General features: G+C 53.3%; 2 protein-coding genes across 7 annotated transcripts; one reads left to right on the top strand and one right to left on the bottom strand.

Annotated features, from left to right (window-relative positions):
• Nucleotides 1-334: 334 nt before the first annotated feature.
• On the bottom strand, nt 335-5,285 carry ZNF821 (zinc finger protein 821). 5 transcript variants are annotated; one of them, XM_033158892.1, is made up of 8 exons: nt 4,253-4,987; nt 4,066-4,132; nt 3,147-3,271; nt 2,883-3,041; nt 2,613-2,755; nt 1,989-2,093; nt 1,484-1,650; nt 335-1,172 (listed from the first exon to the last, which is right to left on the bottom strand). In XM_033158892.1, the coding sequence occupies exons 4-8, from the start codon at nt 2,995-2,997 to the stop codon at nt 497-499; spliced, it is 1,206 nt and encodes a 401-aa protein (XP_033014783.1). In that variant the 5' UTR covers nt 2,998-3,041; nt 3,147-3,271; nt 4,066-4,132; nt 4,253-4,987; the 3' UTR covers nt 335-496. The 5 variants fall into 5 exon arrangements, with proteins under 5 accessions (XP_033014783.1, XP_033014782.1, XP_033014785.1 ...); XM_033158891.1 differs by lacking the exon at nt 3,147-3,271 and having other exon boundaries at nt 4,253-5,285; XM_033158894.1 differs by lacking the exon at nt 4,066-4,132.
• Nucleotides 5,286-5,866: 581 nt separating this feature from the next.
• Nucleotides 5,867-12,838, top strand: IST1 (IST1 factor associated with ESCRT-III). Of its 2 annotated transcripts, none has more exons than XM_033158910.1 (10): nt 5,867-5,945; nt 6,988-7,087; nt 7,777-7,957; nt 8,101-8,188; nt 8,476-8,559; nt 9,015-9,125; nt 9,214-9,414; nt 9,650-9,742; nt 11,282-11,330; nt 11,751-12,838. In XM_033158910.1, exons 2-10 carry the CDS (start codon nt 7,000-7,002, stop codon nt 11,954-11,956), a joined length of 1,101 nt encoding a protein of 366 aa, XP_033014801.1. In that variant the 5' UTR covers nt 5,867-5,945; nt 6,988-6,999; the 3' UTR covers nt 11,957-12,838. The 2 variants fall into 2 exon arrangements, with proteins under 2 accessions (XP_033014801.1, XP_033014802.1); XM_033158911.1 differs by having other exon boundaries at nt 5,871-5,945; nt 11,757-12,838.
• The last annotated feature ends 696 nt before the right edge of the window (nt 12,839-13,534 follow it).

Below are 13,534 nucleotides of genomic sequence, written 5' to 3'. Positions count from 1 at the left end.
AACCTGTAGCCCCCCCAGAATGTAAAATTCTTCCACAAACCTCCCATTTGGTGATGCTGTACCTAAGTCTAGCAGCCACTATGATTAGGCCTGATACACCCCTGTGGGTAACTTGTGAGGCTCCAAGCCGTATTATATACCTCCCTCTTTAGGACTCCACCTTCTTTGCTAGTCCCCACTTAAGAGCTCCAGCATGATGTAGTGAGGGGCAGGCTACAACACTGCAAAGTTCCAGCTGGATCTTGCCCAGCAAGGAAACAAGCTAGGCAAGGCAGAAGCAGCAGCTGCCTCTCAAGCTGCTGCAGTGAATCGGCCAAGCCCACGAGGCACAGACTGAGGACATGTACAATTAATTTATTTCTGATCACAGCCAGTGCGCCCGCCCCTTCCTCCCTCCCTGCCCCCCTCAGACTGTTGTCACACTCCAGTTCCATGCTTCACTGGTGGAGCAAGTGGGGCCTCAGCAGACAAGAGCAGGTCCTCCTTTTTACCCTCCTCAGTGCAGGGCACTGGGACTCGGCTCCTCAAAGGCCATTTTACCAAGCAGCTGCCCCTCAAGCTCTAGCCCACCCACTGGCAGTGGGAAGTAGTTCATCTCAGCTGCCAATGCAGCCATGGCCGAGGGGTCCTGGCCAAACTGAGCCCGCAGCATCATGTCCATTTTCTCCAGCCGCCGCTTTAGCCTCTTGGCTTCACGCTCCCGGATGAGCCGAGCCTGCCGCTTCTCAGGGGTCTCGTTGGCCCGCTTGAGGCGCATCGCTTCACGGTCCCGCTGCAGGCGGCGCGCACGCTGCTCGTCCGTCTCTTGCATACGCTGCAGCCGCTTGGCCTCTCGATCCCTCATGCGCCTCACCTCCCGCTCCTCCGGCGTCTCGTTGTCTCGACGGCTCTTCTTAGCTGTGCGCTCTCGCTCCAGGCGCTGCAGCCGCACCTCCAGGGGCTCATTCTGCCTTCGCAAGGCCCATTTGCGAACCCCTGGAGCTTGAGCTTCCAGAAGCTTGCGGTAGGCCACACAGCTGTTGCACACCAGGAGGATGCCAGCAGGATACACTGTGGGGCTGACAGCAGCAGCAGCAGCACCACCACCACTTGCTTTTTCCTCGGCACCAGAAGAAGCCTCAGGGAGGGGAATGGGCAGGGCATCTCCACACAGCACCTCTGACACCTTCTCACTGTGAAAGTCAAAGAGTAGAAATGACGGGTGGTCGCCACAGATCTTAAGAAGCCATTGTGTAGGCTTGCAAGCTTTAGCTGCAACCCTCCCCCTCCCTCTGGCCATGCTTACAAGCCACCCCACCCACATGAATGCTGGCCTGGAGAATGCTTCTGGCTGGGGGTCACCTATTCCAGCTGCCTCCAGAAATTACCAGGTATAACCTCTGGCTTCCATTGAACCTCTAAACAGGGCCCCTCCAGGACTTCCAAAATGCGGCCTGTGCCAAGTTATCCCAGTCCCACCAAGTCAGAGATGCCCACTTCTCACCTGTTGAAAGTAGCATGGCTGGTGAAGCGAGCCCCACACACCGCACAGTTGGACAGCTGGTCCTCGGAGTGGATGAGGAGGTGCCTGCCCAAGGAGCCCGGGGAGCTGAGTGCTCGGCCACAGACGGGACACAGGTAGCTCTTGGCACTGACCACAGCTGCCGTGTGCTGCAAACGAGGCCGGGCTGTGAGGCAAGGGCTCCGCCGCCCTGTCCCCCTCTCAGCTGTCCCTATGAGGGCTGGCAGCCAAGGCCATGCCACGGAAGAGCTCCCTCTTCTGTTAGGGAAAGAAGGAGAGAGACCCGCAAGGCCTTCCCTGGGATGTGGTGCAAACCCACCAGGGGGGATGATTCAAATTGCATCCAATGCCAATAGCCCCTGCCCCCATCCCCACCCTTTCCCAGTCCAGTCCAGGAATACTAATTTCAGCCTGGAGGGAAAGGGGGAGCCAGGGCAGGGATGGTTTAGCCTTGCGTGATGGTCTCATCAAAGCCCCCTCTAAGTACCTGATAGACGTGAGTGACAAGCTGCTCCCTGCTTCCACACTCTAGCTGGCAGAGGGGACAACGGGAGAGTCCCATCAGGGTATCTGGGCTGGCATTTAAACCCATCTGCAAGCAAGGAAAGGCAGGCTAAGGAAAAAGCAGACTCATGCCTGGTATTCTGCCACACGCATACACATACCCCTTCCCCCCAATTGATGCTGCCCCAGACCCTTTAAGACCATGTTGAGGGATTCTCTGCAATATATGATTAGCCCTGCACAATCAGTTTGAGGGTCTACCTAGTTGTATATTGTCTTTCTAACACACAGAGGCCAACCAAATGACTCTTCTGGGAAGCCCAGAATGAGATGACAACAGCTCTATCACTCCCCTTGCCTCCATTTCCATTAGGGAACTCTAATGCCAAAAAGTCCAGACCCAATCACTTGAGCCTGCTGTAGTGATCACTTGGACACATCAATGGACCAGGCCCAGGAATCCCAGATTGGGCTATACAGTCTTCTTTCTCCATGCTAGGGCCATCCAAGAGTCTGCTATTGCTATTCTCCCTTCCACCGAGTAACCACAGCAGCGTTGCACTTTTGCTTTAGTATGTGTTGACTATGGCCAATGTGATGCACTTGCCTCATGGCCTCGAGTGACCTGCTTGCTGCAGCCCAGCTGCTCAGTAAGTTCCAGTTCCTTTTTCACTGTCGCTGATGCTCCATCCTCCTCAGAAGCATGGGAGGAGACCTCATCTTGTGTTGTCTCATCCCCCTCGCTATCACCTGGAATACAGAACAGCTTTAGACCTCTGCCACAGACCAGCTGACAGGATTCCAAAGCAGCATGCAGGTATTTGGTCTCTCCCAGGTGTCCCAGAGCTGCCCTCCTGTACCAGATGGGGAAACTCACTGTTGCTGCTGCTGCTACTGCTGCTGCTGGAGTCCTTTTCTTGTGGCAGGGGTGGCAGCTGCTGCATGAGTGGTGACTGGGCTCCAAGCAGCCCAGGGAAGTCTCTTCTCATCATGGCCTGACGCGTGTGCTCTTCTAACCCAGCAAAGACTTGCTCCCCTGGAAGTACAATGGGGGAGGAAGAAGCCGCATTAGCCCATTGGCCTTCCCAAGCCCAATCATTCCTTGCCCCCTCCTCAGATGCCCAGTGATGGTCTCCCCTACCTGAAGATGGCCCAGAATGGGACTAATGCCTGGGCTCCATTCCCCAAAACAGCTTTCCCCAAACCCTTCCTGCAAAGCAACGGTGGCCTGACCAATCCGTCCCTTCGCATCCTTTCCAACATGACCTGGAAATACAAATGTCTTCAGCAGCATTAAGCACACAGGGAGGGCTCTTTCCTGCCCTGGCTCTGCCCCAGCATTTTTATGTGCTCCCCCACCCCCGGGGCCCAGATTTTGGAAGAGCTTGTCCTGCCATACAGGTTCTCCTCCTTCAGGGATAAAGCTGTTACATGTGTGTAAAAGATGCTTTAGTGTAGGCATGGGCAAACCCACTTATCTACTTTTGCAAGCCAAATTTGTGGTGGGAGACATTATGTGGATTTTGTGGTCCAGGTTTAGTTATCTGCTTTAGTTCCTCCTTGATACGTTTTCTCTTGTGCAAAGTGGGCAGTGCTTGCCTGAAATTGCCAGACTCTTTCCTGGGCCTTTGCTATTTCAATTCTGATCCTAAAGCTATCATGGTGCCTGGAAGTCCCCTGTTCCTCATTGTGCAAGGGAGACTAGCCAGCCATTCCCAACTAGTACTGAGAAGCTGTTCTTTTGCAGAAGAAACATCAGTGGGTACGGTGGCCCAATGAGAGACAGAATGTCACTAGAATGGCGGTGAGGAGTTCTGAGCCCCCAGAGTGCCTAAGGAGCCCTTAGGCTCCAAGAGGTACATGGACATGTCTCAGCTCAGCCAACAAATCATCGATGCTGGGCAGGGAGTCCCCATCAGGGCTATGGGAGAAGAATGCAGCAAACAGCGGGAGGGGAGGGCTGCCCCCCCCCATCATTTTGCGAATGAGGATGCCTCGCTTGAGCGGGGGAAGGGGGGGGAGGTGGAAGTGACAACAGCCCCCCTCCCCTTATTACTCACAGTGGACTTTATTGGGGGTGGTCTGTTTCCGACGGGACATGGTTCCCCCCCCCCCGGGGGGGCGCACCTGCGGAGAGAAGAGCCCTGTCACCATGCGGGGGATGACCAGGGTAGGCGAGCGGGGGGCGTTTAGAGATAAGCCGCCACCCCGCGTTCGAAAGGAGGCTGCCGCCGCCTCAACCCTTACCTGACTCCGTCGCCCGGCCTGGGCTCGCCCAGCAGCGCTGCAGGAGGACAAAGGGCCGCCCGGGCTGGCAGACAGACAGACAGAGGAAGATGGCGGCACGGCGGGAGCGCCCGGCTCGTGCACGGCGGGACCGACGGACAGACAGACGGACGGGGGCGCGCTGCGCTGGAGCCCTTCCCTCCCCTCCGAGCGGAGCGCGCCTCCTGCCTGGCAGCAGGGGCGCCGATCCTGAGGCCGTCGCAGGCGCTCAGCCGGGAGGGGGTCCCGCAGCCATCAGGCCGGCGCCTTCGGGGGCTTCACGCACCCAGACCAGCCAGCGGGGCCAGAGATGAGTCCTTCGGCGCTCTCCACGGGCCCGGCTACCGAGGAGGAGGAGCAGGAGCAGGAGCAGCTGCTGCTGCTGCAACCCGCCTCCCTTGCCCTGAGTCGCCTCCTTCCACGGGGCCGCTTCTCCTCTTGTCAGAGCGGGGCCGCCGCGGAGCTAGTGGCGGGGCTGCTGCCGTCCCCGCCTCTTTTCAATCCACGAGCAGGGAGACCCGATTGACGCCCCCGCCATGCCCTGCAAGGCGCCCGGCCATTCACGCGAGCGCCCCTCCAGCGGGAGGGCTCCTGTCTGCCGCGCGACGCCCCCGGGGAAGGGAAGCAGCTCGGAGGGAGGGGGGCAGTGGGCGGGGCCGCCGCCTCTTCCTCCTCCTTCTCCGACGTTGTACCCGACGAGGCCGGAACTCTCCATCCGCGGTTGAGGGTATGGAGGGACCTCAATGAAGGTAACGCTCGCTTTAGGAAGTACGATTTTTATTGAGGTCCCTCTTGCTCCGGAGAGATCCCTCCGCCCGTAAAGTAGTTCCGTACAAACACAAAGCGCCCCGTGCGTCGCTGCACTGTATCTTGGAGAAGCCGCGTCGCATACAGAGGGCCGAACGCTGCTAAGAACTACGACTATTGCTTCTGCTACTGTCGCTTTCCCGCACCTCCTCCTCCTGCAAAGCAGAGAGAAGAGACGTATCCCTCCGCCTGCCCAGCTGAGGCTGGACCCGTGAAGCCGCCGACGCCACCTTCGCTGCCTGGCGGGACAGACGGAGACAAAAAGCCTTTCCCCCCCCCCGCCCCCGGGTAAGGCCGCCACGGCTGACCGCCCTCGCTCGGCTCTGCGTTTTTCGTGGAGCGGGGCCCGCCGCCCTCACAAGCCTCCCCCGCCTTCCTGCTCGCCTTTCGCCCGAGGAACGGGCCGAGGCAGGGAAGGGCCCCGGGAAAGGCGAGAGAGGCCCGGAGGGGCCGCCGCCTGAAGCTGCCTTCGGCCAGCCGGTGGCGGGAGGCGCGGGCGAAGAAGCGGTGCTTCCTGGTCCGCGGCTGGCGGCCCTGGCCGCTCGCCTTCCCTTCCGGCTCTTGCTCCTGCCGCTAGCCGGGAATGGCTCCTCCTTGGGGCCTGTAGCACATCGAAATTGGCTGTCCGGGCCACGGGTCGGGCGGCACTGGTGTTTCTTCTTTGGGGTCTCTGAACCCGGATCGGGGAGCTGCCTGTGTCTAGCCGAAAGCGAAGTCGTTGCCGGAAGAGGAGTTGGGAATTGCCTTCGTGCCTCTGTAGTTCGACTACCTGCAAACTCCCCCTCCCTCTTGGAGCAAATCCACCTCCAGCTCCCACATAGGTGGGAGCTGAGCTCTCTACCGTTTCCAGTGCTGAAAAGCGGGGCAGGTTTTTCCTCCAGGGATTGAAACTGGTTAAAGAGATCCAAGGTTGTGAGCTGCCCCTTGTGCTGTATATGGTTGGGCCTGGCTGATCAAATCATGTACAAAAGAAAGAAAAAAACCCAGAAACCAGTAGCTTGCACAGATGAAAGTGCTTTACAGACATGCACAAAGCATTTCTTAAGTGGATAAAGAGGTTTTTGGCTATTACTATTACACACACTTGAGTCTGTATGGACTCTGTTTAAAAATGACCGGCATTCATAGTCTATTCAAACATTAATTCTTGCTGTAAACTAAAATTCACATTAAAATTACTTATATTTGCTTTATTATATAAGTATTTGCAGCAGAGATAAAAACATTACAGCTCACAACCTTTCCACATTCAAAGCAATCCAGATCCTGAGATCAGCATTTGAGACCATTCACTGTCTGCCCCTCCAAAAGATGTTTGGCAGGTAACAACAAGAGACCAGATACCCCCCCTGCTTCAATTGTGAAATGTTCCAGCACCATGCAAAAAATAAATTAAAAAATAAAATAATTGTCCAGTAGCACCTTAGAGACCACCTAAGTTTGTTCTGGGTATAAGCTTTCGTGTGCATGCATACTTCTTCAGATACCTACAAAAGCTTATACCCAGAACAAACCTGGTTGGTGCTACTGGACAAGGTGCTACTGGACAATTTTTTAATTTATTTCGACTGCATCAGACCAACACGGCTACCTACCTGAATCTAGAACCATGCAAAAAAATTATTCTCAGCATTTTGACAGCACTGATGATTGAGATTTTTGGTGTCCCGCTTGTGTAGAGCAGGGATTATTGTGTTTAGATTAATTTTTGAACACTCTTGGTGTTTTATATTTGTATCACTTTATTGAATTTTAAATGTATTTTGTATTCTAAATAACTCTGGAATGGCTCTGAATGTGCAAAGCAATATATAAATATTATAAGTAGAATATATCTACACAGGAAACTGCTAGCTGCCTGCCTTAAACACACGTGACAGTAGACTTTTTCTCTCTTGTATTCTTGGAAGGAATTCCACACCATGTTGGGCTCTGGGTTCAAGGCCGAGCGCTTGCGAGTCAACCTACGTCTTGTCATCAATCGCCTCAAACTGCTGGAGAAAAAGAAAAGTGAGTGGACTTTCCTACCTAATTCCTTGACCTCATCACCACAGTAGTAATTCAGGAGGTTTCTGGTAGTCGTGGTGTCCCACAACACCATGTGCAGGCTATAAATTAAGAGATGCTTAATTTATAGCCTGCACATGTTGTTTCAGTGTATCTGAAGAAGTGTGCGTGCACACAAAAGCTTATACCACTCAGTTGGTCTCTAAGGTGCTACATTATAATTTTTAAATTCTTTTGGAAGGATTCTTTTAAAGACTTTATTAGATCATATAACTTTTTTGAAGACTTGATTCTTTTAAGGGAGTTTTTAGGTTTTTAAGAAGAGTCTTTTTAACTAACGTTTAAAAGAATTGTTTTAATTTATTTTGACATGTCAGAGTGTAAGTGTGGAATTGCTTGTGTGTGTACTGTACTTCAAAGATGCTGAGAATTGTGGTCATTGGGATAGGGGTGGGGATTCTGTGAAGAGTTCTCAGGTTTGTGGACTTGTGTCCAGTGCTAGCCCCACTATACTCATTGAATGGACATGGTTACTTAATTTCAATAGCTCTACTGTGAGTATAACTTAGTTGGAGACAACCCACAGTTCTTCTTGGTGGAGCCCCTCTCTTTGCATACACAAACAGCGCAGGCAGGGCCAGGGCAGGCTTGTGGGCCTCCCCTGCTGCCCCATGATGAACCCTTTTTTCCAGCCGAGCTAGCCCAGAAGGCACGGAAGGAAATTGCTGACTACCTGTCTGCTGGCAAAGATGAGCGGGCTCGCATCCGTGTGGAGCACATCATCCGGGAGGACTACTTGGTGGAGGCCATGGAGATCCTGGAGCTCTACTGTGACTTGCTTCTGGCACGCTTTGGCCTCATACAATCTATGAAGTAAGGTCTTGGCATATGGGGAAGAGGGTGCTGGGTGCCTGCCATGTGTCCCCTCCCCTTGGTCTGCTAGGTCTGGGACTTCTTTGTCCTCTTTGTCTCTTGCAACTACTTGCTCACCCGTGCCTTGCTTTGTGTCCCTTCAGGGAGCTGGACTCCGGCCTGGCAGAAGCTGTCTCCACCCTCATCTGGGCAGCCCCCCGACTGCAAGCGGAGGTGGCTGAGCTGAAAATGGTGAGTAGTGCCAGTTGTGTCTTGGCAGAGCAGCAAGGGACACTGGGTTTGCTGCTCAGCCTGGACATCTGGGGGCAGCAGTTGGGGAAACACTTTGGTCTATCCTCACAGGATGCTCTGAGAACTTGGTGACTTTCTTGGTTGAGCTGGGAGTTTAGGTTGGCTCCAGTCTCCAAACCCCTAAACCTTTTTTCCAGGGGTGCTGCCATAGTTGCTGTGCCCTGTCTTAAATAGAGGGGAGTCAGTGGTGCCTGGACCTTCTTTTGAGTGTGCCATTTCCATACTAGGTTGCTGACCAGCTGTGTGCCAAGTACAGCAAAGAGTATGGCAAGCTGTGCCGGAGCAACCAGATTGGGACCGTCAATGACAGGGTGAGTGGAATGGGAAGGGCATCATGGGGGTGAGATGGCGGTAAGGCTGTCAGGTGCTACTAACCACAATGGCTACTTCTTCCTCTGCTGTCAGAGGTGGTCTGCTCCTGAAGTCAGTTGCTGGGAATTGCAGGTGAAGGAGAGCACTGCTGCTGCTCCACCCAGGGGCTTCTTGTTGGGGCATCTGCTTCTTGTTGGGGCATCTGTTTGGGCGCTGTGAGGACAGGATGCTGGGCTAGACAGGCTGATGGCCTGATCCAGCAGGCTGTTCTTATGGGAGGGAACAATATCAGTGCTTCATAAAGATGAGTTGTTTGCAGCAGGAGGTCCTGTCCGTGGTGCTTCACCAGGTGAGGTAGAAACGTATCTTTTTCCTGACTTGGGTATCTCTTAGCTAAGTGTTCTTGACCTGCCCAGCTCAGTGAAGGGCTCACTCTTCCCTCCCTCCCTTCCAGCTGATGCACAAGTTGAGCGTAGAGGCACCTCCCAAAATCCTAGTGGAGAGGTACCTGATTGAGATCGCAAAGAACTACAACGTGCCCTATGAGCCAGACTCTGTTGTCATGGTGAGTGACTGGGAGGCGGTTCCACTCTCAATTCCCTCATTAGCAGCTCCCTTTCCCACATGTGACATAAGCTTCTTCCTCTTCCCAGGCTGAGGCTCCCACAGGCGTGGAAGCTGACCTGATTGACGTGGGATTCGTGGATGATACTAAGAAAGGTGGCCGTGGAGGTGGCGGTGGCGGTGGTTTCATGACCCCAATGGCTGGTCCTGATGGAGTTGTGCCAATGCCCATGCCCATGCCCATGCCGTCTCCAGCTCCCCCTTTTTCATACCCACCTCCAAAGGGGCCAGTAAGTCCTATGTCTTGCTTGAAACAGGAGGGGAGCCTGTAAAGTTGGGCTTGGGGGTGGTAGTTTGGGGGGGGGGAAGGAAAGGATAGCAATCTACTGTGGTGAGTTAGCATCTGAGCACACCTCACTACCTGCTGTGTGAACAGGGTTTTCCAGCTGTTCTGGCAGGTATTGCCTATCTGATTCTGCCATTAGAAAGGGGTGCTGGTCTGACTTAACAATTTCTCCCTTTAAGGAGCACTTCAACGGGCTACCGGTGGGCACCTACCAGCCTTTCACCAGCCTTCACCCACCTCAGATTCCAGCAACACCTCCAACATATGAGTCTGTAAGTACTGCTGATGAAAAACAAAAGCTGAATTGCTAGGAGGGCAAGTCCTCTTTGCTGTCCCTAGTCCAGTGCTGGGTATTGGCAGGCCTTCCCACTTGAACTGACTGAGGAGTTGCCATCCACTGGATTTGGGCTTGCAGCAACTTCATGTACCTTTGATTTGATTTTGATTTATTGTATTTCTATGCTGCTTTTCATTCAAATGATCTCAAAGCAGCTTACAAACAATAAATAGCCATAACATAATGAAACATAATAGCATGTCGCGAATACAGCATACATCAAATAAAATAATTAACAAATTATCAGTAAAACAGTGGCAATCTATAAAAAACTTAACAAAACAGCAACTAAAAAATAAGCTAAACCTCACAATTATAGCAAGTCATGTGATTAACAAATCAATGCGACATTTAGAATCTATAAAACAATATTAAAAACATTAACAAAATAGCAACTAAAAATATAAGCCAAGCACTAAGTTCATTCACACAGTCTCTGCACCCCCATGACTCATAATTTTTCACTCTGTTCAGTTCATTAAAATACACATAAATGTACATAATGCCAGATGTTGCACTGGCTGGGGTCCTCGAGTAGCGGGCCATGGTGGAGATGATGGGGCTCTCAGGTCTACCACCAGCCGTAAGGTGGATGTTGACTGCCTAGGCACTGGTGAGGAGAAACTTGTCCACATCACTTTCAACAATCAGGAGTCCCATTCCCTCTTGAGGAAGTCCAAGACAAGCCTGTCCCTCTGGAGCAGCAAGTGGCAACTGCACTTGGTATAGAGGCCGACCAGGAGGTCCAGCAGTGGCCCTGCAGCCTGTCCACCAGGAGCTGCTCCAGCTTCTTCAGCCGCACCTTGGTTGACATTGTGGTGGAGGAGGAGGCGGCCACTGAGGGGAGCGAGCAGGGCAGCTACTTAAGTCTACCAGGCAGGATGGAGGGGCTGTGATAAAGATGCCGAGGGAGCCTCAGCATGATCTCAGCAGCCTGGATGAGCTTGCAGGCAGTGACTCAGAGGTCACCTTGGTCTCAGAGTCCAGGCTGCTGCCCATGGAAGGCATGAGCAGAGGACATTGGCAATCAGGGGTGGAGGATGAGATGTGGGGGTGGGCTGAGCAGCTAGAGAGTGTGGAAATGGGGATGCATCCACCTTCATGCCCTTAGCTGTTGCTCTCCAGACTTCTGTGGTTGCTGGTGGTGGTGGTTCATGTCAGGTTGAAGGTGAGGCCACCAGCGATGGTGAAGAGCTACTGCACCGTCAGGCCATCCTTGGGGGACATAACCAGGGTCAGCCATGCTGAGTGGCTCCCCCTCACCTATGGTGCCACCAGGCCAGGCTCACCACCACTGCTTCCTCCTCCTCCAGATCCCTCATTTCATCCTTCCTTCTGCTGTCTGGCAAGGCTGCGTGAAGAAGATGGGAACACCAGATATGGTGCTTCTGCTGTGCGTGTAGGCCTCTGGGGAGTGTCAGGTGGTGATTCTGTGTGGGGCGCTCCATGCAAAGCCAGCTTTTTTCTGTTTCAGATTGATGACATGGGTGCTGACAAGGAATTGCCATCCCCACAGGTGACCGGTGAGTGCAGGGCCGGGCCAGAGGGGGGGGCGGGCTGTGGAGCTGGCAAGACAGTGAGGAGGGAGGGAGGTGGTGATGTCAGGGGAAAGCTGGTGCTTGTGTTTATTGTTGGTCCCCTTCATTCTTGTGTTCGCTCTTGAGTTGCTGAGGTAAGCATGTGCCCGTGTGTGTGTGTCTGTGTGTGTCTGTGTTGGGGCAGAGACTGGGACTCTTCATGGCAGAGAGCTTGGGCCCCTGTAGCAACTGGTAGGAGCTGCAAGGCTCAACTGAAGTGCAGCAAGTGCTCGCTTCAGCAGCACATATACTAACTGTAGTACAGCAAAAAGAATGGTCCTACCCCTGCCCCTACTGCTGTTAGGTAGACTACTGTTTTCACTGCCTTGGGCCTGCCCACTGGTTGTAACCAGTCACTCTTGTCTGCTGCAGGACCAGCCCCAAAGCCACAGCCGAGGGGGAGGCCACCAGCTGCAGTTCCTAGTTCGGGTGATAATTTTGTGCTGCCAGAGTTGCCATCTGTGCCAGACACACTGCCTGCCGCTTCTGCTGGTGCCAACACTTCCGCCTCAGAAGACATTGACTTCGATGACCTCTCTCGAAGATTTGAGGAACTGAAGAAGAAAACTTAAAAAGAGCCCCTGAACAGGGGGCCGATGAGCCTGAATTGCTGCCTCCTCCCCCCCTCTTAGCACGACCAAGTGCTCGTTCCTCTTCCTCCACTTGGCCTTTCTTCCTTCTGTACTTACACCAAATGCCACTGCTTTTCTGACATTCTGCTCCAGGAGTGGGGGACTGCACAGCCTCTTTGAGATGGGAGCAGGAACAATCCTCTGAATGCATTGCTCTGCAGTCTGCAGCCGGGCATTAGAGGGGAAAGGGAGTGATGTAGGTGGCCTCTTCATTTGGACAGACAGTGGTGTAGGGACACCAACCTGAAGATTCTGGGCAACGTAGTTGGACAGAAGCGCCCCCCCCCCCTTCCAGGCATGTGCTGTGGAAGGGGAGCTGCTCTGGGCCCCTGATAGCTTTGTTTTGCCTGCCGCGTTCTCAGGGAGCCCTCCGGGGCCATTATGACTTTCCTTTGGGGAGGTATGCTGTGGGGCACAGGAGTTGACCAGTCTACACTCCTCGTGGCTCAGTGGTCCTCCTGCCTCTGGCTTGCAGAGCAGCAGGCACATTTTCCTAGCTTTGAGTGAGCCCAGTTCTGCCTTAACGTGGCTCTGCATCAGGCTGGGTTCAGGGCCATTGCTTGACGTGTGCCATCACTCCTGGTTCTCTAGCCTCTTCCCTTGCCTATAGGGCAAAGCCATGGGTGGTGGTGGTGGCGACAGCAGCAGCAACACATCCAGCAACTTATGCTGCTCTTACAGACCAGCTGCAGTGCCAGCAGCCAACCTCAGCTCTCCCATGTAACACTCTGTATGTAACTCTTTCATGTGGCTTTTCTGGGACAATTTGATTGGTTTGTATCTTCTCTATTAATTCTAAATAAAGTTGAGGAATAGCCTTGACTGGGTCTGTCTCAAGTGAAACATAATATTTCCTGGCTTCTGGCAGTGGTGGAGGGAGGAAGCAAAGGAGGCATGGTATGTTTACAACATGGAGGCGCAGCTACTACCAGTTCTTATCATGGAGAGAATGGCTGTTGCTTCAGACTGACAGTGACACTTCCAGTCAAACAAGAAGTAATATTTATTGAGGGAAGGGGAAATATTGGCTAAAAGGAGCATGCAAATGTGTTGCCTTTACTTTGGCTTCACAGTTATATTTTGGGACAAGTCCTGTCAGTTTGAATCGCACACCTGAGGATCTGCAGTGCAGCCCACAACCACCTCCCACAGGCAAATTTATGAGGCTCCCTTTAGACTTGCTTAGCACAAGACATTGTGGGTGGTGGCAGCAGTGGCAGCTTCAGAAGAGCAGGCCACCTGTCCTGCAGGGCACGGGGAAGTCCCTGGGTGCTGAAGCAGCTGTCCTCCTCTGCAGTGATGTGATAGAACTGTCAAGCCATCATTCTTGAGAAATTAGCCCTTGTAGGATTTATGCTGACCTTTACAGGTTGGAGTAGGGGGATGAGTACTTTCTGCTTGGGCCAGGCCGAAGGGTCCCCTCTCGATGATTAAGGTAAGGACTGCTTAAGGATCCTTGCATCTTAGAGGTTGGCTGCCTTTAAGGAAAGGCAGGATTGGATTCCTTTCATGGATTTG

The sequence above is a fragment of the Lacerta agilis genome, chromosome 8 (assembly GCF_009819535.1).
Source record: "Lacerta agilis isolate rLacAgi1 chromosome 8, rLacAgi1.pri, whole genome shotgun sequence".
Classification (NCBI taxonomy): Eukaryota; Metazoa; Chordata; class Lepidosauria; order Squamata; family Lacertidae; genus Lacerta; species Lacerta agilis.
The sequence above is the reverse complement of the archived record's forward strand: the minus strand, read 5'-3'. Positions and strand labels throughout refer to the sequence as shown.

Excerpts from the sequence above, each read along its gene's own strand:
- ZNF821 (XM_033158891.1), bottom strand. The coding sequence starts at position 4,105 with ATGTCCCGTCGGAAACAGACCACCCCCAATAAAGTCCACT. Across the intron at positions 2,094-2,612 it reads AGGTCACTCGAGGCCATGAG|ATGGGTTTAAATGCCAGCCC; the intron begins GCAAGTGCATCA and ends CCTTGCTTGCAG. Across the intron at positions 1,651-1,988 it reads TTGTCACTCACGTCTATCAG|CACACGGCAGCTGTGGTCAG; the intron begins GTACTTAGAGGG and ends CCTCGTTTGCAG.
- IST1 (XM_033158910.1), top strand. The coding sequence starts at position 7,000 with ATGTTGGGCTCTGGGTTCAAGGCCGAGCGCTTGCGAGTCAACCTACGT. Across the intron at positions 9,415-9,649 it reads ACCCACCTCCAAAGGGGCCA|GAGCACTTCAACGGGCTACC; the intron begins GTAAGTCCTATG and ends TCTCCCTTTAAG. Across the intron at positions 11,331-11,750 it reads GCCATCCCCACAGGTGACCG|CTGCAGGACCAGCCCCAAAG; the intron begins GTGAGTGCAGGG and ends CACTCTTGTCTG.